The sequence below is a fragment of the Apteryx mantelli genome, chromosome 4 (genome assembly GCF_036417845.1).
Source record: "Apteryx mantelli isolate bAptMan1 chromosome 4, bAptMan1.hap1, whole genome shotgun sequence".
In the NCBI taxonomy this organism is placed as follows: Eukaryota; Metazoa; Chordata; class Aves; order Apterygiformes; family Apterygidae; genus Apteryx; species Apteryx mantelli.
Window position 1 is genome coordinate 24,441,838 of NC_089981.1, and position 22,824 is coordinate 24,464,661.

The window sequence follows — 22,824 nt, forward strand, 5'->3', positions numbered from 1 at the left end:
AACGTGCTTGCAAGAATTTTGCTACTTCTGAGTTTCAGTGTGTTAAATATTCTGTCAAAATGCAAAAGTGATAAAATATTGCAAAAATGCAGACAGTTCACTACAGACATTCCATAGTGGTACCCATCACATGTTTTCATTATCATGTGTTGGTCAGGGTGCTTACCTGGGTCACTTCACACAATTGTTCTTATTTCTTGGTGTGCATCATGTCACTCAATAAGAAGATTAAAATGACCTAAAGGCAGTCACCATGCATTGCACGTTATTGAATATCCAATCTGCTCCTATACAATATAAATCTATGAATAGCTTTACTCATAAAGGTTACCATTTTCAGCATTTAGTTTATATAAGTAATGCAGGCTCAGACCTGGGACTGAAAATGGCCATCACCTTTTTCTGTCTACTCCCTAGAAAATATTATCATTCAAGTATGTCTGCTTGAAGTTCCACTAGAGAACTGCAGACTACTATTTCTATGGCCTAATTACTCCTTAGTAAACCTAAATCTGTCTCTTCATACTCCCCATGTTTCTTTCATAGAATCCATTCTTGTACATGTCAGGCTAATAAGCTCAATCTGTTCTGCATGTGTAAGGTGCTGGAATGAGGAACAGTTTATGGAAATTGCACTACAAGGGTGTGAAAGACAGGCCTCTCTGCAAGAGGTCCTGAAACAGGAGCCATCTTCTAATTCTAGTTCAAGATACAGTAAAACCCTGAGTTTATTGAAAAAGCATGGCAGAGGGGGAGAGACAGAAATCACAGTCTGTAAATCTTAGAAATTCTTTCATTTTCTTTTTTAGCTTTGAAATTAAAAAGATCAGAACATTTTAACTGAAATAATAATGAGCTGAAAAAAGAGGAATGAGAAACTGAAGTAACTGTTTCTCATATTTTCCTTTCTCTCCCTGCTCCATCCCCTCAAAGATTAGACCAGGTCAGAATTTTTGATATTAGAAATTGCAGAAGAGCAGGACTATGATGGAGAGTTGTAACTTACAGATTTCTTCTTGCCTCCATGTCTTAGCTCTTGATAGAAACCTTTGCATGCATCATGGAGAAAATCCTTGAGAACTCTAGAGACCTCACTGAGACTGAAGAGTGGGCATGTCTCTTTCAGCTCCTTGTGCTGTTGACCAGTGAGCCCTGCCAAGGTTAGCTTGCTTTCCTCGTGTTTCCTCAGTAGAAGTTTGTAGAGGAGACACTTCTGAGAAATGGAACAGTAGAGTCTCTGCAGCCGACTATATGTCAGGAAGTCGGACATGTTGGCTCCGTTGTCAACAAATAATTTTACGAATTCTGGTTTGTCATTGACCAGAGCATCCATCATCACTTCCTCCAGGTCACAGGACTGTAATTACACACAAAAAAAGTTTTTTGGGGGGTAATCATGGATCGCTGAGGAGTTGAGGTAGCATTTAGCATTAGGACATGCACATTTTGCCTGCGACCAGGTCAAGAGTGAGTGAAATAAGGAAGAGGGGTAGACCTCTTCTTGTTTCTCTGTGAGAAAGCAGCTATGTAAGCATTAATGTAAGAATATTAACACAAATAGCATGCTGTAAGCGTTGTGGTGATGTTCAGGTACCCACTGCACTTGGTACAATACAGCAGCTAGCTAGGAAGAGTGAGTTTCTTCCTACCATCTTCCTGTAGTAACATCTGCATGCTGCTTTTGCTTTGTACACTCAACTTTGCACATACGCACTTTAAAGGTCTGTATAAAAGGAGAACAAGAAGAATGGCATTTGCCCCAAAAAGCTCTAGAGAGACACCAGTGGCCACTGAATTATTCCTCTATTGTTAGCCATTATCATTTGGGACTCCAGAAAGACAAACAGCATTAGGAAGCATACTGCCACTGCCTAATCCCTAAGTGGAGAATGCACTGGAGAATGAAAAAATTGGATTATGTACCAATTGTCCTTTAAACCAATAAAACCTAGTACCTTCCACTCCACATCACCATTGAATATTTCACTCTTAGCTATGTCCACTCTACTCCAGGCCACTGCCAGCTTCAGTTCATCCAGATATTCCTGGGCCTCCTGACTGTGGCTTTTACAGGCTGCCAAAAATAAGAAATACAAATAAACTCAGTACTTAACACTATTAAATTAAACATAACGTGTATGCAATCTGATTATCAAAATGAGCTCCCTTTATTCCGGTATCTCAGATTTGTGGGTCACTCATCCAGGAATCCTTCACAGTCATTTTTGGTTCTCCTAACTTAAGAAATAGTAATCTAAACACATGTTAATTTTATTTTTTTGAATATTGTTTGCTAGCAGAATTCTGTATTAAAACATTAAGTTATACCATCTGTAATCTTTCAAGATGGATCCTGTTCTGCAGAAAGAGGTGGCTCTTGTTGTTTTTGTCTTGTTTTAATTAGCACACTAGATATGGAATGTCTTTTCCCCATGCTAAAATTAGTCTGGTCCAACACGAACTGAAATGGATGGCAGAATAACTGAAGTCATTTTTCAGGAGACACAGTGAAGGCTTTTTATAGGAGAACTGGACTGTTTCTGGAGCCAAAGCAGGTGTGGCTTTTTAAAATGCTTTTTAACATGGCTTATAATCAGAGTAACTGTTCCAGCATGTTTGTATTTCTTCTATTACTAGTAAGAGAAGCAAGCAGTGAAATAAAGGAGCTATTAAAATAGTACTGTATGACAGCATTAGATTAAAAAGCAAATATTATGCATAATTTGATGCAAGGTTACAAGAGCTATGGTAACTGCCCCAGTTTGTCAATGAGCAAGCATAAGAATTCTGCATCAGAAACGAAATCTGATCCAACAGCCAACCAAGCTTGCTCTGGTCGTCAAGAACAAAATACATCTGTGGCACAGAAGTCATCAAATAAGATAAATATTGCATTGTGCTGTGTTTATTTGTTCTTACCTTTTACCAAAGCTTTTAAAATGACTGTGTCTAGTTCTTCTGAATCTTCTTGCTCAAAGTTGTGCAGAGTTAGAAGATGTTGCTGTGAAATAATGTTCTGAATCTATTGGGAGTTGAAACAAAAATTGTTTTACTCATTGTCCTACTGCTATACATTAATGACTAAAACCTCAGAGGAGATCACACCTACAGTGTGTCCCAAATAACTTATGCTCTAAATGTAAAACTGAGATTTGGCAAGAAGACAAATGTTATTAGTTTCTCATATGTAAAAGAGCCCTAAGGCAAGGAAGGAGTAACTGTCTTGTCCAAAATCCCATAGCAGGATGGTAGGAATAGAACTCAGATATCCTGAGAACCAGACCAATGTTTTAATTAAAAGATCCTTTCTTATCTCCCATTCTTATTTGACTCTTAGTCATACTGGGGCTAGCATGAGACTAGGTCTGTTTTACCCTTTCCTGTTTTGACATTTAACTTTTCCCCTTGGAGTTGTTTATTTAAAAGCATGGTCTCTAAGTCTTCTTTGAGTAAAAGTCATCAAATACTGATATATACAGTATTCTTTTTCCTTCTGCTTCTCTATTGAGTTTCCTTTCTCACAGTGCAGCTGCACCAAGACTTTTGTGAGCATCTTACAATACTGCTTGTAGATATGCTTTCATCCCCTGGTGTCAATGATTTGGCAAAGCTCTCCCTAATGGAATTAGAAGTGGTTAGGATTACAGTGGGGACTGCAAGAAATGAGTAGTGGGTCAGGCTGGGTGGACTTCATCTGTCTCGGAGGCACACGGTGTTCTTCAATATAATGATATGAAGACAATATCAAAGAGGTGGGGGGTTTTCTTAAACATTTATGTATAGTGGGTTAAGTCCAGTGAATGTGCCTCAAGACAAATGGTGAGGATACTATGAATCTGTTCTTTTTTTTTTTCTTTTTTAAAGAGGAATGCTTATAACTCAGAATAGTTGGAATAATGGGAATGAAGGGTGTTTAGAAGTTAATTTATTCATGCATATCCACAATTAGGCTTCATTTAACAGCTGTAGATCATGAATTAGATCTCTTCTTTCACAGCTGCAGAAGCTCCACAGCTGTGGAGGATGAATAATGCTTCATGTCCTCCAGAAGGAGTGTGAGGTTCCTGGGAGCTGGCTGTTACTTGAGGAAATAATTGAGGGAGGACAGAGCCCTAAGTGTTCAGCTGAATCACTAGGACAAAGTAGTTTGTATGATCTACTGAACACTTGATTTTAATGTCAGATAGGTCTATGGCACTAGTGTTAGAGCACTGGAGTATCCAAAATTTTTGAGCAGCTTCCTGGCAAACCTGTACTGAATGGACTACTGAAGCTAGTAATGGTAGGAGAGAGCTTGTGAACACAATGCGTGTAATCATCAAACATATGAGCTCACTGTTGCTGTCCATTGGAGAATGTCCTTCCACAAGAAGTTTTCTGCAGGGAATTTCTCTTTGAATTGCTTTTCAACAGCTTCTGGCATGATAAGCTGTGGCTCATTCATGAATGCAGCTAAGATGTCAGCTGTACCTCCAGATCCTGCTAAGATAAGCCAGGGAGCAGAATTTTCCAAACCGCTGCAAATTCTCTGTAGTTAAAAAATAATAATAATAAAAAAATATATAGGATTCATACATGGAAGGAAAATTTTGATTAAGAGGAGGATTCCTCGCAAACTAGGAATAAATGTATACCTAAACCGGATTCATTCTGGAGTCAGTCCAGACTCCAGGCTATTGGGACTGCTCCAATTCTGTAGCAGATCACCCAGGTATAGGCCCCTGATTATACGGCTTTCCACAACACATCTGTCCAGTAGCTAAGCAACCTGATTTGGACAGACAATGCTTAAAATCTATTAATTCCTAACTTGCCCCCCCTTTCTCCCCACCCCCAGAAATCCATGGTTCAGCATAATCAAGTGAAAGAGGAGCACCATGTAGAAATTCTCAGAAGGCTTTTGTAGGTCACTAAACCTGACTGGTATGTTCTGAAATTCTCAAATTTACCTGTGGAAATACAGCATTGGGCCATGGAAAAAAACATGCTGAAGCACAGCAACTGAAAGAGTTAAACACTGCTAATTCTATTACTTATGCAGCTGCAAAGAGCAAGGCAGGTTGTTGGGAGGGAGGAAAGCAGAGGCATTGTAACTGCAATAATGACTATTTGCTACCAGTCTTTTTTTACTCTGGGGGTATGCAAGAAGCTGATGAGACTCTTAGGATCTCACTGTTAACTCTTTTGCTGAAGTTCTTTTTTTCTTTAATAAATCTTACAGTCCTTGGTGTGTATTATCAAATTTGTCTGTAAGAAATGGCAATTCTGAGAAAGCACAATCAGCTATTCATTCCCCGCACATATGTGAACTTAGTTCCAGCCAGTAATTTTTGGTCTCCAAGTCACCTTGTACTCTAGAACTTTGAAAAGAAGAGTAATAGGTTGTGATATGTGATTTTCAACACCCAAGATACAAAAATTGCTGCCATATTTAGCCTCTAAAAGGAAAGTTCAAGAAGTGACATCATTATAGTTTAATGGCAAGAAGATTTCTAATACCAGAGGGTGTTTTAATCTAGCTGGCAAAGATATGACAAGATGCAGTGACTGGAAACTGAAACTGGAAAATGTAACCAGAAATGAGTCATTATTCTGAAAAAGAAAACAGATTACCAGATTGTGTAGCACAGTCTTGTCACATGGAACCTTTAAATTAAAGTTAAAAGCCTTTCTAAAGATAAGGTGCTCTCCTTTAGACACAGGCAGCTGGTCTCAAATTTGGAAATAACTAGCTGAAATTTCTTGTCTTTACAGTTTGTAGGTCAGATTAGATATTCTACAGTGCTTTAAGGCCTTGAAATTATACTATAGTGTATTCCTCTTCATCTAAGAATACTACCCCAAAAATGCCATTCAGACACACAGGCTGCTACAAAGTATCACAATAAAATACCAGAAAAGGTAAAATACAAATCAAAGAGTGTCTCCTCATCAACAGGTTCCAGTCAACAGGTTCTTTAAGATGTAGAAGTGCTCAAACGGATCAAAACTGATCCTTCACTGAAGAAAAGTGTTTGGAGTGTTAGCAGACAATTCTGAAGGATCTGCTATCCTACAAGGTATTTGTTCTGTGGAAGTATGACACTATAGTTTGCAAATGGCTTATCTAGCAAACCTGGCTTTGTGTTTCCTTGGAGCTCTGTGAGAGACGATTGTCTCACTGTTGCTGGACAGCACTGAATGATTAACCTCCTTGTACGTGATCTTGATTAATAACACAGTATTTTTATTCCACTATATTTGGAGCTGGCTTCCTTCCCACTGTACTAGCTGGCAATCGAAGCATTAGTGATCTGGTGGCACCTATTCAAAATGAAGTATTTCTCACAAATACTGGCAACTTTAATATTAACAGAATTTAATTCTTAAGTGGTATATAGGTGTGAGTTTTTACTTTATGTAAAGTGCTGATACATGTATTTATCCATCAATTTTACATCAATTGTTTAATACTCTTCACCAGCTGATTTTATTTTCTAACATTACAAGCAGCTTCTTACCTCAAGTGTGCTTGGTCCACCATTTACTAGTAAGCAAAGCACAGGGATCTCAATGCTACCTGTTCCTGTGAAATAGACGGTTTAAAAAAAAAAGTTAACAACTTTCACAAAACTATTGTGTTTCTGCTGTGTCCTTGAAATATTTGTCCTGTTATGTGCTGTTTCAGTATCTACGAGAACTTGAACCTGCAGGATTCAGGCAATTGCAGAAGCAGATGGCAAAGTAAGAGAATAACACTATAACCTAGCAGATAAGGTCTTAGTTTCAAGTTCAGGACCAAGGTATCTTTGCCACACGTCCTGCGTGATATTTTGGCAAGCAACTGAGCATCTTCTCACCACAGAACACCTCAGCTGCAAAATATGGATAGTGGTGCTTCTATATATCATAGCAACGTTGCATTTAATGTATTCATTTATCAGAAAGTAATCAGATAGTGGGGAAATAGCGTAACATTAAAAAAAACTCACAGCAAGTAACTAGGATGCAAATGCAAGACAAGACTGTTGTGTTTTCAGAGGGACAGCTGGCATTATTTATATTCAGATGCAGTTAGAAGTGATAAGCTTTCAGTTTGGCCCAGGTGTTCGGGTGTGCTCCCCCCACACACACACACACTGCCCCTCATTTTGCAAATGTACCTAGTATGTGTGGGAAGGTATAGCAGAATTCAGGAGAAAAGGTTGATAAAAGGTTTTAAAAATACCAAGAGCCAGGCTGTGTAAACCGGTTAGGGAGAGATGACCAAGATGTGAGCTGATAGGAACCATACACTCTATTATTCTGCTTAATCAGCCTAAAATGTGATTCAGTGCAGTCTAATGAGATGGTTATTAATAAAATAATCTTACATTTTTCAATAGTTCTACATTTGAAAGAAATGCTTATGAAATAGGTATTTAACTTCTGTCATGGCAGCAGGGAAGAAATGATGTAAGCATCCCTGCTTTTAGGCATCTTTCCACAGAGGTCCACTTATTCCTGGATAGTTTATACTGCAAAAGCTGAGCTCTGTATTCCAAAGGTGACTATACATGGCCTCAAAAGCTCCATCAAAATAGTAGCAGCATGAGATGAATGCCTCTTATCATTGGAAGATAAAAGGCATTTAGTTCAAATAGGGGTTTTTTTACATTTCCTTTTGTAGGTCTTCAAAAGCAGTGTACAGGTCACCAAATACTACTTTTGGGATCTGCAGGGGGATAGCTACAGAAATAAGGTAGAACTGAGCTGTAGTCTGGAGATGATTGGTAAGTAATTTCATTTGTTTTCAGTGAATGGCACAGCACTGCCATACTTCTTTAAGATGATGTTCTAGTTTGAAGAGTGACCTCTGTGACTATGGGATCCTAAGGAAATGCGTTTATGGTTTCAAATCTTCTTCATTTATCTAGAGCCAGATGAAGTTTAGCCTGTTTTTCTTTGTTGTTTCAGGAAATTCTGACTTTATGAGGGGAAGGTGGGAAGCCCCTAACTGCAAAGAATATTGAATATATCAAAAATTTCATCTGAATGACTTCTAGGTATTTATTTATTTTTATATGGAAATTCTGCATGACCTTATCAAAGCGTTTTGCATCAGTAAGGTTGAATAGCTTTGTTCAACTTGAATATAAATTAATTTAAATGAAGGACATTGCCTTTGTTTAAATGAATTGGCATTTGTTTAAATGTCAAATGAATCGGTATTTTTGACGGAAAACTGTGCCATCAGTTTCTTTTAATCAAGTTTGGTTTGCAAGCAGAAAGAGGCTGTTTTCTAACTGTCAGCACTGCAACCTCGGCCTACTGTTACAGTTCAGCTGTGGTCTTTCCTATCTGAGTCACCAGTAACAAGCATTCTTTGGGTGCATTCATGCTCCCAGGTACATCTGTGCAACCACAGTATGGGCTACAAAACTGAATACTCCACTGATGCATGAGTGTGTGAATAAGTGAGTTCTCTCTCTGCTTTAGCTGTGATAGCACTGCAGGTTTTACAGAAGCAAAGGGAAGGTAAAAGTAATTGCATTAGCACTACAGCTGAATTGTTTCCACAAATAGCAGTAGGAAGCCTGTGCAACACTCGATTCTCATTATAAATAAAGCTCACATGGATTTAGATGGCCATTAGATACTATATTGTTTCATGAGAATGAGATTTTATCTTGAAATAAATATGGCTTAAAATACTTCAGAGGACTTTGGAACAAATCCTTTCTACCAGTGTGGGAACAATTCAAGACTCTGTGTGTAAGAGGGGATGAAAGTATACAACAGAGAATATTCCTCCCTTAGAGCCGCTGGTTAGGGCACTTAAAGCTGAATTTACTTTCCATTTGTTGTGTTTTAAGGCAATCAGAACTATGCTTTGAAGGTCAGCTTTGAGCTATGTTTAAGGAGATGCAATACAGAGCAGGATTTTTGGTTCAAATAGCTTTCTCAACTTGAGAAGTCACTTTAGTTCCACCTCTTGCACAATGACAAGCACGTTTACTCGATTTTGCCTAAATAGATGGTAAACTGAGAATTGTACTTACCTTTGCTAAGACCAGGACCCACAAAAAGCTGGGACCCACAGGTATTTCTGTAATATCACTATTCAAGTTAACATGTTTATACTGAGTCTACTTACCACCGTACCCAGTACGCTGTTCTGAAATATGCTTTTCCAAAGTGAGACGTAGTTTAGTGGTTCCATCTGGCTCATCTGGTGTTATGTGATCCACCAAAATAAAATGTGAATGATTGTGGTCCAACGAATACAATGGGCCTTGGACATTATCATCTGATTGGTAATGTACAGGATTTTCATTCTAGAGAGAAGGAGAGATGTTAGTGTTTCCTGCAAAACACATTCCATACTTTCGTATGTGGTTCATCTCCATTTTTAGTGTTCTTTATGCCATGACATAGAATACAACCTTTCAGACACTCAGATAGACTCTTTGAAAAGGGGGGAGAAGAAGAAGGTATTTCTTGGGAAAGGTGTCAGATTCAACAGGTCTGAAAGCTGAAGTCTTTGAAGACTCTCTTCAGGGCTCTGCAAAATACACTGACACTAAACATCTCTGGAACTTAGGAATTCATTCAGAGGTTTTCAAATTGTTCGTTGGGCAAAAGGAAACCTGATAACTGTGAACAAAATCTGAATGTCTGACGGCTAAAGTCTCTGCTGGTACAAATGGGGGCAAACCTATTGATTTCAGTAGCATTTTGGTTATGTTTAAACCAGTAGATAAGTTAGGCTACTGTATGTTCATATCAATTTAAATGCAGCTTTATTTAGTTGGCAAGGTTATATGAGCTCTAATGGTTATTCTCAGTTTGGAAGTTGAATTCTAAAAGACTGAGTAACAGGTAGATTTTAGAAAGTACAACCTCTTTATTTTAATTTTATGGAGGACTTTTGTCTCAAAATTATTTATTTATAAATCTTTGCATAAAACCATTGTCTGGGTAAAACAAAGCCCCACTTCTAGTCTTTTGTTTTAAGGATTGCACTTAATATGGACTTCCATGTATGCTCTTTTTCAAGCTCCCCTTACTTCCTTAATAAAACTTTCCTTCCCACTGCTGCATGTCTACTTTGGTATATCACTGCTAGCTGCAAGCCAGGCCATAAATGCCTGGTGATTCTTCTTTTTCCTCCCCATAATCACTGTTCTGTTCCAAAGGAAGCTGGATCAAAGCAATAGTTTAAAATCTGTATTTCCTTTCATCGTGCTACTTTCTCAATCCTGCAGCCTTTGAGCTGATAAGGAAAACTTGGACTGTCAGCTTGGCTATTGTGCCTATATATTGTATTATTCCTCTCACTAATTCTGTGTATAGAGACTGATGTTAAAGCTATGCTACACATAGCAATGTAACTATGCAAATAATCTAGTTGTGATTAAGGGATGGCAGAGAGATTTACATTCTGTCTTTTAAGATCCAGATCCTGTATGGAGCCTTTCTGAATCTCAGTTTTTGCCAGCGTCCACTAGGAAGAGCAGGTGCCCAGGGGAATCCTGGAGGAAATCCAACCTAGGGATTATCCAGGTTCTTCTCCACAGCCAAGGCTAAGGCTGATGTTAGAGAGGCATTGAACGTGTCACTAGGAGCTCATTTGTGGTACTATTAATGCAAGAAAACATGAAGTAACTCAGAGGACAAGTGCCTTTTTTGCTGCTTGTAGAAGGGCTGAGCACACTGCAGACCACACTTCTAGCTGGCTTTCTGAAATGAAGCTGCATGCAACCAAGCTGCAGGAGAAGAAATATCCTTCAAGCAAGGTGAAAAAGGCCAAAATCAGGCTTGCTCTCTGGCTTTTTCCCCTGTCAGCAGCTCTGCGAAGAGCAGGAACCTCAGACGCTGTTGCAGGAAAAAAAGCACTAAATTTGCATGTGCTTTACAAACAGCTAGTACCTCAAATTCCTTTTACCTCTTTTCCTCACCCTGTCTCTCATTTACTAGGAAAAGTATCTTGACAAATTTTATTTTGGCAGAGGGCTTGCGTATCTTTTGCTGCACTGTAACCAGAAGCCTACTAGCCAGTGGTCTGGCCTTTGATTAGGACCCTGAGCCTCAGCATCCAATGAAAAAAGGTTCTGAGGGATTTTCCTATTTATCCACTGAAGATGTGGAAGTGATCTTTCAAGGATGTTTAAAGTGTCATTAACACAGAAGACATGGAGGGATCCACTGATTTCAAGGTTTGTTTTGCTCCTTGTTAGTGTGGATTGTTAACTCCATTTTATACAATAAGCTACTTGTGTTAGTGCCAAGTATAAGGAGAATTGGGTTTAGACCAACATTGCTGTCTATAGTTCCTTTGTCCTAAAGTTACTGACTAAAATCCAGAACGTTTTTGGGTGGGAGCAGTGCCAGAAGCCAAAGGGTCAGGAATGCTCTACACGAAATATTCCTTAACTAAAGCCTGAACTTTTGTCAAGAGGGAGCAGCGTAAATTTGATGCAATAAAAAGAACAGTGCACTTGTTTTGTAGTTACTGTAGGGGAAAGACACAGATGAATTTTGGTCACTTGAACTGGGAGAGAGGTGAAAAGAGTTGCTTTGCATTTGCTAAAGCAACTTTTCTGAACAAAATTCTTTCCTCTGAGGTCCTTTTGGACCAGTTTAGATGCACAAATAGGTTAAGTTTTCCAGTTAGAGTCCCACCTGGCAGAACATACAGGTAGCCATCCTCAGCAAAAGGAGTGGTAAAAGGGGAAGCCCAAGGACAATAAAATGCTGAAGCAGTCTCCCAGCAAATTAGCTGGTATTTGCTAGCCTATCTGAGAGAAGAACTAGGTGCAAGTTCAAAGAGTTGTGGTTGTCGTCTCTCCCCCAGCTTCTCCATGAAAGTAAAACAGGACAGAGAAATTGCTCATTATGACTACACACCTGTTTTACTGTTATAATATTCTACTTATGACAGACAGTATATCCAGTGACAATATTGTCCTGGCACAATTCTTTTCTCCATCACCAGGTCAATTCAGCATCAACATGTCTCAGTATTTTCAACAACTGTTTTGTTGAGTGGCTTTTTTTTGTTTTTGTTCTTTGTGCAGATCTTGATTGCTTTCACCTGAATCCTGAAGTTCCTAGAGCTCGCAGTAACTAGATGAAATCCTGCATGGTTAGCCCTTCTGGCCCAGTGCATCAAGCAGTTTTTGCACATTAGACAACAATTCAGTGACTACTTTGGAAAACTTGGTCTTGAAAAATTTATGACTCGTGTTCCACACTAGGAAATACACTTTTTACAGTATTTGTGAAAGAGCTTGAGATCCTGCAACTAGTGGATTGGGGGGAAGGGGGTGGGTATTCATGGTATCCTATGACGTATAAATACTGTTTTCCTCAAGTTCACTTGTCTTTTGGCCACTGATCTAATGTCTAATACTGTCACCTGCTGGATATTTGCAGAATTGCTTCAAAGGGAGAGGCACAAAACCTTCAGGGTCTAACAATTCTTCTTGCTTTTTATCTTCCCCTCAAACTTATATTAAAACCCATTTTTGTTTTAAGATGGCTCAACATTTTGCTGCCTACCACTTCTGATTTTTTTTAAAATGTGCAGCTGACTTCTGAACAATTCTTTTTTGTAAGTATAATGAGTAAAAAATACCTTTATGTTGTCCAGAATTTCTCTGTGCTGAATTTTTCTCAGGGAAGTTATTCCGATTGCAATCACTCTTACTTTGGATGAAGTACTAGCCAGCGCATGATCTCGGACTGCTTGCCCTAAGTGCCTTGTTATTCCAACACGTAAAGCACTGGTAAAAATCCAGGCACCTGAAACAATTTTTTTTTACAAGTGGTTAGAAAATTTCTTTTTAACTGAACTCGTGTGTGTGTGTCAATTAACATCACTTGCAGTACCGGATTAAAGTTTTGTGTGAATAGTCAGATATACTGAAGACGCATCTTGATAGACTGTAACTTCTATAATTAAAATATATATACAATATGTAAGACTTCAATAAGGAAAATGATGGGAAATGACATGCCCAAGCAAAATGCTTCATATATCATGTGATACAACATTGTTGTCTTTGGTCTAATGTCAATATGTCCATCCAGAATGCTGATTCCAGGCCAGAGCCACCTACTGTCCAAATATGACCAGAAACATCACTACACCAAACAAATCTTATAACTGCATGAGGAAGAGGAGAGGGATGGGGAGGATGCAGTTGTTGGCTTGAACAAGGACCACACAGGGAGAAATAACTGTGCAACGCTGGGACCACCTGGGTAGTGGAAGAGCTTGGGCATAACCTCTCTAATCTCATCTCTCTCCCTCTTGTTCTCATGTGTTGGAGAGTGAATTCCTCAGGAGAGTAAGATTTATTGCAGTAGAGATATGATGGCAAACAATTTGGAAAACCACAGCTAATTAGCCAACCAAACTTTGTCAAACGTGTAGTAAAGCAACTAGAGATCTTGATACTCCCAAGGTGTAAGTACTGAAGGCAGCTGGAGATAGAAAATAACTGTATGGTACAAAAGCACCAGAAAGAGCTTGGGTACTTGGCTTTTTCATTTCAAAAAGCAAAACTGTTACAATCTTGTCTGAACCAGTGAAGTTAAAACAAGAGCTTCCTGCAAAATGCTCACAGATATTTTGACTTCATTGTGCGGGTATTTTCATAAAACTACAGGAAAATATGTCATCTTAAATGAGAGCCATTTTTATATATATTCCTAGGTGTTTTTTTTTTTTTTTAAGCTTTTCACTACTTTTATCATTCATGTGAACAGCCAGGGAGAAAGTGAACCGATTTATTTTCTGCTATATGGTAGACATTTGTGTTAAACATTAACAAGGTCTGTTGTTTAAACTTTAGTCTACAGAGTCTATTCTACTAACAATGTCTGTTCAGGATATGGTTCAACTCTTAGATTTACAGTAAACAATCTTCAAAAGATAAAAATGATTGTAACAAATTATTTTGACTGTTAGCTAAAAAGTGAGAATGGGGAAAACAAGAATTCTTGTTTTGACCTAAATTCATTCTTGTTGAAGTCAAATTGCTAAGCTCTCTGAAGAATTCTTTCACTGTGGCATCAAAGAGGGACAACATATTTGGTCCCATCTCATGCCATCTTTCCAGTGGCATCGCTGAGGGTATAACCTCAAGTGATTCTACACTTCAGGAATGATTGCCTAGAGTAATTTGGTTAGAAAGAACTTATTTTTGCTATTTGTAATACAATAACTTTCATTTTCAAAGCTATTTAAATGCAGCTTGTAGACTACATTCAGCAAAGCCTTGAACTTCTAAAATAATCAGGTGAGTAGTCCCATTGACATTAAAAGATCGCTGGATGCTAGGTGAGAAGCCAGTAAGAATATAAATTTCTTCTTTAATGCCTACAGCACTAACCTGTGCTTTGAGCTGCCTTTATAAGTCCTTTTTTTAAGGTGTCCCGTAGCCAAGGTTTCATCTGGAAATTTTCTTCTTCCCCTACTAAAGAGACAACCAAATTGGGAGCAGGTAGCTTCCATTTGTTGAGCATAACTTCGAATATAATGCCAGGATGAATGGTACACGGGACCTTAATAAACTTCAATAAACAAAACAAAAAGTATTGAATAACAATATGATGGTAGGATAGGGTAGACAGGTCATTCATGGTGAATACAAAGACAAATTTATAATCATAACAATTAAACGCTTATTTGTACTCCTTGATAATTTGAGAAAAATTTCTTTGAGCAAGAATTGACAGAGAACTAAATATCAGGATGAATTTAGCAGGCTCCCGTAAAATTGCCATCAAGTCAGTTCCACCGGTTAGTTCTCTGTGTTAGACTGATATATCGCACTCTCTTTTAATGCTGCTACTCCTCCTGAACTGCTTTCAATTCCATGGCAGTCTAGTGAAGCCAATAAATCTCTTGGGCATTTCTTGTTTCTGCACTAGCTAAAATATTTGTCTGACTTTCATGCCTCTTTCACATGTCCTCATCTTCCTACTTTTCACTTTTTTTTTTTTTTTTTTTGCCTTCATATGGGCTGGGTTTCCATTTTCCAAATAATAACCCTTTATTTTCCAAATAAAAACCCTTTAGCTAAAATAAATGCTTAAATTTTTGATTATTGGACCATCAGTAGGCAGCCTCAAAGCCTTCTACTGTGATCTTTCTGATGCTTATTGTATGTTACATGAATTGTATGTTATACTTCGTGTTCTGTATGTTTTTGGCTTTGTGCTTTGAAGGCCTTACAATGAAAACAAATCTTAAGGCAGATTTCTGATCCTAGGAATTCCTTCTGCTGTAGGAAAAACATATACAAGGGACTAGTGAGGAGCTGGGACTGTCCACAGACCTCTTTCTCTGCATACTAGCAGAACAGAGAGAGAGGTTTAAGGAGAGTCTTGAAATAGCTCAAAAGTATGTTTAAAAAGTTGAAATCTGTAGTGCTTAATTACTTGGCAGTAAGTAGTTAAAGCAGGGAAATGATACAAAATGAATGAGGCTGGGAAGTTTGTTTTTAAAGGAAAAAAGCATCATCAGCTGTACTTGTAGCATGTCCATGTCAGTCAAACAATTGATTTGTTTATTAATAGGCCTTATTTAAAATGCCATTGATATTCATGAAGGTATGGTCCCTATTTGAGTACAATGTGGTGCTTTGCACTGTAGCACGCTGACCCTGACTATTATTATAATCTCTATATTTAATGCTAAGCAAGCCACAGCCGAACAACAGCAATAGTGTTAAAGGGCTAGAAACTCCTCAGTGCTGTACCTTTCCACGTTTCTTCCCAGAAGCTGTGAAGTCAATTTCTCCTACACAGTATGGCAGTTCTCTTTTGAAAGTGTCATCTTTGTCACTGCTGCAGTGCTTGGCTTCTGTTTCCTCCATTTTATTTGTAGGGTGATCACTAGTAGACCAGGGTTCACTGAGATGATAGAAAACTGGAAAATGAGAATTCAAATATTCTTGCTTAAACTGGAGAGCCCACAAAATCCAGGAATTTACATCTAGTTGAGTTTTTAGTCAAATATTTTACTCTTTTACTATTATGCTTATAAGCCTTAGCTAGAATTGGAGACCTCTGTACCAAGTGTTGGATGTACACACAGGAGAAGGTGGATTCTACACCAAAACTGTGTAACTTAAGTTATAGAAGGACATGAAGGAGTAAGGCATCTTGACTCTCATTTATAAGAAAGAAAACTGAGTCACAAGGTGCAAGATCCTGTAATCTATCCAAAGGCATATGGGTTATCTCAGAGCCAGGAAGTGAACCCTAATTCTACAAGAGAGAAAGAGGTGCCTTAGCCACAAACTATTGCAAGCAAGAGTAGAGCGGTGTCAGTGAATGTCTGAGTCAGTTTCTTGATGTTGTTATCCATCATGCTACTATGACTTCTATTATCCAACATGAGCACTGAATAACTAATTGATGACATTGTGCTTGCCTGAAGATGAGTTAGGAGATGTGTTTATTCTGTTTGCTGTAGCAAAAGGCTACTTACTCATTAGCCAAAGTATTTTAGACCAGGCTGTATTGACAACAACATACAGTTCAAAAAGGCCCATGGTTTCTACTATGTGTGGCTATATGAAGCTTGAGATGGCAAGTAATCCATCCTCCTAGAGCAAGAGAGTCATAAAACAAGAGTCTTTCTACTGTGTTATGTGAGACTGACAAAGTTTGCTTGCTCTCTGTCCACCCCAGTTTGACTCAACTGATCTAATTATGGTTTGAAAAATACAGGTTTCAATTTGTATGTCTTGTTTCTTTACAAAACAAAAGCAAAGAAATAACTCCTTTCCTCTGCTCTATGCCTTCATTTGCATATTCAGTGTGTCCTTAAAAATCCATGTGATAGTAAACCAGCACTGGTAATCATCCCTGCCTTAATGAGACTGTGTTCATAAAATCTTTATTTCCTAGTTGAATGGAATGTTGTGGATTTAAAAGTGAGTCAAAACAGTGAGTATTCTGTGGGTCTATTATGATGATCCAGTAGAGGGAGCAAGCCTTCAAGTTGTTTCCTTGGGCGGGCAAGTCACCAGGGAGTCTGTACCCTGGCTGGTTCACCACTGCTGTCTATGTATATTCTTCTCTTTTTTCTTTTTCTTTTTCTTTTTTCTCCATACAAACACTGTTTGGAGTTGCCCTTTTCTCAGGTTTTCATGATTTCAGTTTCCCATACAGCTATTTCACATCTTCTCCCCCTGCCCCCTTCTGTCACAGATCACTGCTTTAAATACACAGTTCTCATTCTTTCCCCTGCCTCCACACTAGTAATTTCTGGAGAGAATTAAGTGTTTATTCTGAATAGTGGAATGCCAGACTTGTCCAGGTAAGAGTCTTACCTAGAAGATCCTCTTTCAGATTATCAGTAATGGCAGTCATAACAAAGCCTACCTTTTTTCAGTCCGCTTTGCCACTGGAGATGAAGCTCTATCTCCTAATAGCCTGGAAGACGATATTTTAGAAGAAAAAACAACAGTTAATACATAGTGTTAAAAAACACATTTTGTCTATTCTAAAGTACAGAAATAATTTCCTGGAATTCACTACCAGGACAAAGGATTTTGTCCAGAAAAAAGTATCCAAGATTGAATTCATAGAGGACATTTAGTTCATTCTTTACTGTCCTGGCTACTGCAGGCAATGAACTTGGAACAGATAGCAATTTACAAAGTAATCTGACAGTTAGTTTGGCCTCATGGGTAGGACCCAAGTGGTTAATTTTAAGTCTAGTTCTAGATTCTCGCTTACAAAATTTGAGCATGGGGTTATCCAGGATTTCTCTTCTGGAACAAAGACACTGAGCTACTGAGCTTTATAAAGAATCTTTCTGCATTTGGATAATTGATTTTTCCAGAAATAGCAAGTAATTTGATTTTTAGTTTAGCAATTCTGGTTCTGGAGGATAATGGGCAATAGTAAAGAAGATAAAGCTTCCACATCTTATCTATTTTTGTTCATAGTCTTGTGTAAGACTAGTAAGTGAGGAAGGCAGCTGGTAACTGGCACTGCACAGGGCACAGTACTTTTTATCAAGCAGTTTCTGAATCATGACACTAGCAACTGTGTATTTTGGGAAAGTATTACTTCATCTTTCTATCCCATTCTTATACCCCTCCTTCAGCATCCACTGCAGCCGCTGTCTGTGATGGGATACAGAGCTAGATGGAACTTCATATGAGCTTGTATAGCTGTTCTTGAGTTCATATTCTAAGCCAGGAAGGCATCCAGCATCAAGAGAAGCAGAAAAGTGGTACTGACAGAATGGCAAAACATGTCTAGAAATTATGCAGGATTCTGAATGGTATCCATGCAAGAATCTAGTATATCCCTTTATGCAGCTGAGAAACTACACTGGATGAGACATTGGACTATTATGGAGTGATATTTCCTAAGTTTCTGCATGCAGCCTTCAGGAGCCTTTACAGACAAAGCCAACATGCAATGCCAATCTTTTTTTTTTTTTTTTTTTTTTTTTTTTTTTTTCAGTGAGAATTGATGCTTTGACAGTTTTACTTGTTTTCTCTTTGTACTTATCTGACTTCCAAGGGATAACTATTGTGTCTTTTAGTATGACTGCAGTAACGTACAGGTGTAATTGTTCCACGTTGGTGCAATGTTCCACTGAACGTAGCTCATGGAGCAAGGAATGTTGCTTTGGTATTTAATGGGGTGGGGAAGATGATTTTAAAGGTTGTTTATACATTAATTGAAAAAAAAAACCAACAAAAAAGCCAGTTCCTTAGATTACAAATGTTGCAAAGTCGCCCGAAAGAACTGCTGCATAGGATTTGCAGATGTGGTTCTTAAGCACAAAGGCTAACCACATTAAATGCCTCCTTATCTCTCTATACCTGTCTCAGCTACTGCAATGTAACCCCTCCACTGTTATGATCAGAATCACAGAGCAGAGTATGTGTGTTCACTGGCATGTTTCCCCTTGCTATTTCCCCAGATTGTTAAGACGTCTGTTTTTAAAAAGCAAACAGACATCTCACCCAATGTCCTCTACAAAGCAAAGTGGCACTAAGCATGTATTAATGAACTATGTAATATAAATACTTTTTTTTTTTGGAGTGCCTTTCTCTTGGGTTTAATTTTCTGATTCTGCTTGGTTCCAGCTTTCATGTAAGTCTCTTTAATGGTTTCAAGGACTATTGCCTTGAGACTTCTGGCTGTACTAGATTGCAAGTGTGTCAGGTCACAGCAATTGGGTCAAATCTTTGTGGTCGAAGTCACAACATTCCTCTGAAGTCAGTTTAACTACGGTCAACTTCCATCAGTGGAACCAGTGGATCAGGGACCATTGTTTAATTATAAGGGCCTGGAATAAGTCCATCCCTTGGGAAAGAACAGGAAGCTAGCCAGTAAGACGAACATAGTCCAAGCACTTTTTAATGAGAGGAAAGGGAGGGAGGAAAGCAGAGACAAAGGTTATAAGCAGAGCTGGTTGAAAAATCAAGGAGGGGATGACCAGTGCTTCATCATTTTCTCTCTCTCCAAATACTATGAAATTTTCTGGTAAACTCTTTTAGAAAATTCCAGCTTTTTTCCCTCCATTATCTGTGAGAATAGCATTGTATTAAATCTGATGAAAAATCTACTTAAAGGCAAGCAGTAGAAAATACTTGAGGGGTGAAAAAAATGCCACAAAAATCCTACCTGTCTCAACTGTGCACTGATATTTTATACACATATACACACAATGTATTAATCAGGCAGCCTTACTTTAGCTCTGGTTCAGACTTAAGTACAGAATTTCTATCTAGGCTGCTGCTATGCATTAAAGTTTGTAGGTCAAATTCTGTCCTAGATGTTCCCATTGACTATAAAAGCAAACATCTATGGCAAGAATGTACCTCTAATCATTTCCAGATTTGAAACATAACCTAGAAAACTATTTCTAACTAGCAAAGCAAGTTAAGACAATTATGAGAAAAGACAACTGTCAATTCCACCTACATCTGGAAATGTGAGTCAGTCATTTACATTAGGGATGGCCTGATTAAGTCATTCCAGGTGTCAGCCAGCCTCATGAGTCATTATTTCTGTAACCTCATAAATGGGAGCTGTTAGAATTGCACCACTGTACAACCAGTGCTTGTAATGCTGGCATTTGCATGTCCTAATGCTGTTGCATATGTGGTCCTCCAGTCTGGGTGGTCCTAACTTCTTATTCAGGAATTCTGGATTTTTGGAGATGTAGGAAATGGGCAGGGAGAAATAACTTTAGGAAACAGTTGTCATGGTTGTGGGGAAACTCTAGAAGGGGGATCCCTATAGGAATTCTTTCCTGAAGGATTTATCTAGAAGAACTGACAAGATCAGAGCCACAGCAAGACATTTTGACACCTACATACACCACTCTGTGGATGGTTCTTCCTCCTACCTCTGGTTCCTTACTCCCACTCTGCTGTGCTTTTCTTCTCTCCTCCCACCCTCCTTTTTCCCTACCACTTTTCTCCCAGTTCCCCCCAGTTTTTCATAGGCTCTTTGCAACTATTTTCACTGCCCACTTAGCCTCCTGTGCATCTGCAGCTCTTCTTCCTGGTGTGGTAACAGCAAATGACAGATCATTCACCTCCAGAGGGATGACAAGAATGTGGGTCCCTTTCACCTTGCTTTGCTGTGCCTTTAGATGTTAAACAGGGTTGGACTTGTCCATGGTAGGGATAGAGAGGCCAAATTTGAGCCTTTCAAACACATCTAGTGCAAATGGGGCCAGTCAAGTGATGGCAAGGCCTGCAGATATTGCCTGGGGAACCACTGCCAATATATTACACAGTCTGCTTGATCTCAGTTGCTGTCTTCAAGGGTAATGGTTGATTAAGAGAGTAGGAGTATGGTAGTCATTAGCTCTTGGGGCTTAACAGTAGTAAGAATTCTCCTTCATACCAGTACACTGATCAGCAGGCTAAGACACACCCTGATTTAATCACTATTAGATTCCCCCACCCACTCAAGGAGTACAGTTGAATGTGCAGGTGAAATGATATAAATATAGTAATACAGTAGACCCAGTATTGCTGATGTTAAATCTGTCACAAAACTCTAGCTTTGGTGGCAAATAGACCAATTCCATGATTTGTTCTTGACTTATAAACTTTAAAGGGAAGCTTTCATATGAAGCAAAAGAAACTACACCAATTACTTGTGCCCATATTGGTGCAGAGTGAGCTAGCAAACTGAACAAAAGTGAGCCTTAGCTATTGCTCAGAGAAAGGGCTCACAGTAAAGAGGCAAGTGAATAGTAAGGGTGGAAAAACAAGGTGCTGTGCAATTGAGACAAACACAGTGAACTTCACTCGAGCAGGAACAATCAGCGTGAACAGACAGGCTGGGAGACAATTGGCTAGACTGCAGTTCTACAGAATAGGATCTAAAGGGTTACAGGCAGACTAAACCTAAGTGAACAGTGTCATGAGAGAGAGAGAAATGCCACAGAGGACAGTATAAACAGGAGAGTGTGAGATGTGTGAAGTCACTCAGCTGTGCTCCAGAAAGGCTTCAGCTAGAATATTCTATTTGGTTTTGGGAGCCATATTTCAAGAATATTATGGACTAGCTGGAGAGAGTTTGAGCAGGAACAACAAGAATAGACAGTGACCTAACGCTAGAAAACAAGGAAAAGCTTGAGCAAATTAGAATTGTGTAACAAAAAGCCCTGAAGACTGCAGGGAGGGATAAGGAGACTGTAATAGCCTATCAGTGCAAAATGATGAAGTGAATGTGTTCTTTATACTTGTAGCAAGGACAACAAGTAATGGGTCTCAAGGGAAGAATGCTAGCAAGGCTGTCCAAGGATACAATAGTAATTACATTCAGGGAAATATTTTCTTGGAAAGAATGAAAACCCTTGTACTGCTGTTTAGGGGCTAGTAAAGCTATTAGGCTGCAATCCTTGATCATGATGGATTCTGTACATTCTGACCTAAAGGACTTGACCACAACCTGCATGCCACCACAACTCTAAGAGCTGGACATGCCCTCTCAGATCTGATTCTGAAGATATATATACGCTTATGTAACTTTACTAAAGGAAGTGTTCCTATTGACTTTAGTGCAAGTACTCAAGGAAAATTGCATCAGTGAGTTTACTGGGTCAGGGCCAGCAGCAGTGTAATGGAATTATTTGCTTCCAATGGTAGCCACATTTACATTCCTGTTCTGAATTAAAACATAGTCAATAAATACAAAGAAGAAAGATGCAGGGGATGAGAACAAAGAAAATGAAAGAGAAGTGAACGGCAGAGTAAAGACTGCAAAATAAATATTCAAGTAAGTATTTCAGCATGTGCTCTAAAGATGAATTGGTTGAACTCTAATTGGTATGTATGTTTCAGTGTGAATAAACAAAAACAATGTTTAGCAAGAGTAAACACAGTAGAGAAGGGGATGCACGAGAAGGCATTAATTAGAATCCAAGAGGAAAAAAAATAACTAAAGCAAGACTGTGGGAATTTAAATATATAAGGTGCAAGACGAAAAGAGAAATTTGTTAGAGGAAATAAATGCATATGTAAGAGACTGATGTACATGCATGATATGCAATTATACATATTATGTTGTTTAAGTTGCAGCTTTGGAAAATGCTAGTCAGAAATTAGCATATTCACATTCTGGTAACAACACAGGCAATGTTTCTGCATCACAACCTAATGACAAAGCATGGTTCTTGGCATGGTTGCCAAGAAATTGCTAAACAAAGCATAAAGACCTAAGGATGGTGAAATACATCAGCAAAAATCATGGCCAGCTGTCCTGCATAGTGCTTTATCGTGCCTATAGAAAATAAATCTTTGAGAATTGTACAAACAGAAAAAGGGGCAAAACAAATCGACCATCACAGCAAGC

The 22,824-nt window shown here is 38.6% G+C and overlaps 1 protein-coding gene across 1 annotated transcript in view; it reads right to left on the reverse strand.

The window, feature by feature from the left end:
* Positions 1 to 15,848, reverse strand: part of TRPM5 (transient receptor potential cation channel subfamily M member 5) — a 42,657-nt gene extending 26,809 nt beyond the window's left edge. The window contains exons 1-9 of the mRNA XM_013957965.2: positions 15,732 to 15,848; positions 14,361 to 14,541; positions 12,599 to 12,765; positions 9,116 to 9,296; positions 6,501 to 6,565; positions 4,337 to 4,528; positions 2,920 to 3,022; positions 1,956 to 2,074; positions 1,007 to 1,357 (exon numbers count right to left, since the gene is read on the reverse strand). Coding sequence (XP_013813419.1) covers positions 1,007 to 1,357; positions 1,956 to 2,074; positions 2,920 to 3,022; positions 4,337 to 4,528; positions 6,501 to 6,565; positions 9,116 to 9,296; positions 12,599 to 12,765; positions 14,361 to 14,541; positions 15,732 to 15,848 — 1,476 coding nt within the window. The remainder of the gene's footprint in view (positions 1 to 1,006; positions 1,358 to 1,955; positions 2,075 to 2,919; positions 3,023 to 4,336; positions 4,529 to 6,500; positions 6,566 to 9,115; positions 9,297 to 12,598; positions 12,766 to 14,360; positions 14,542 to 15,731) is intronic.
* Positions 15,849 to 22,824: the final 6,976 nt, after the last annotated feature.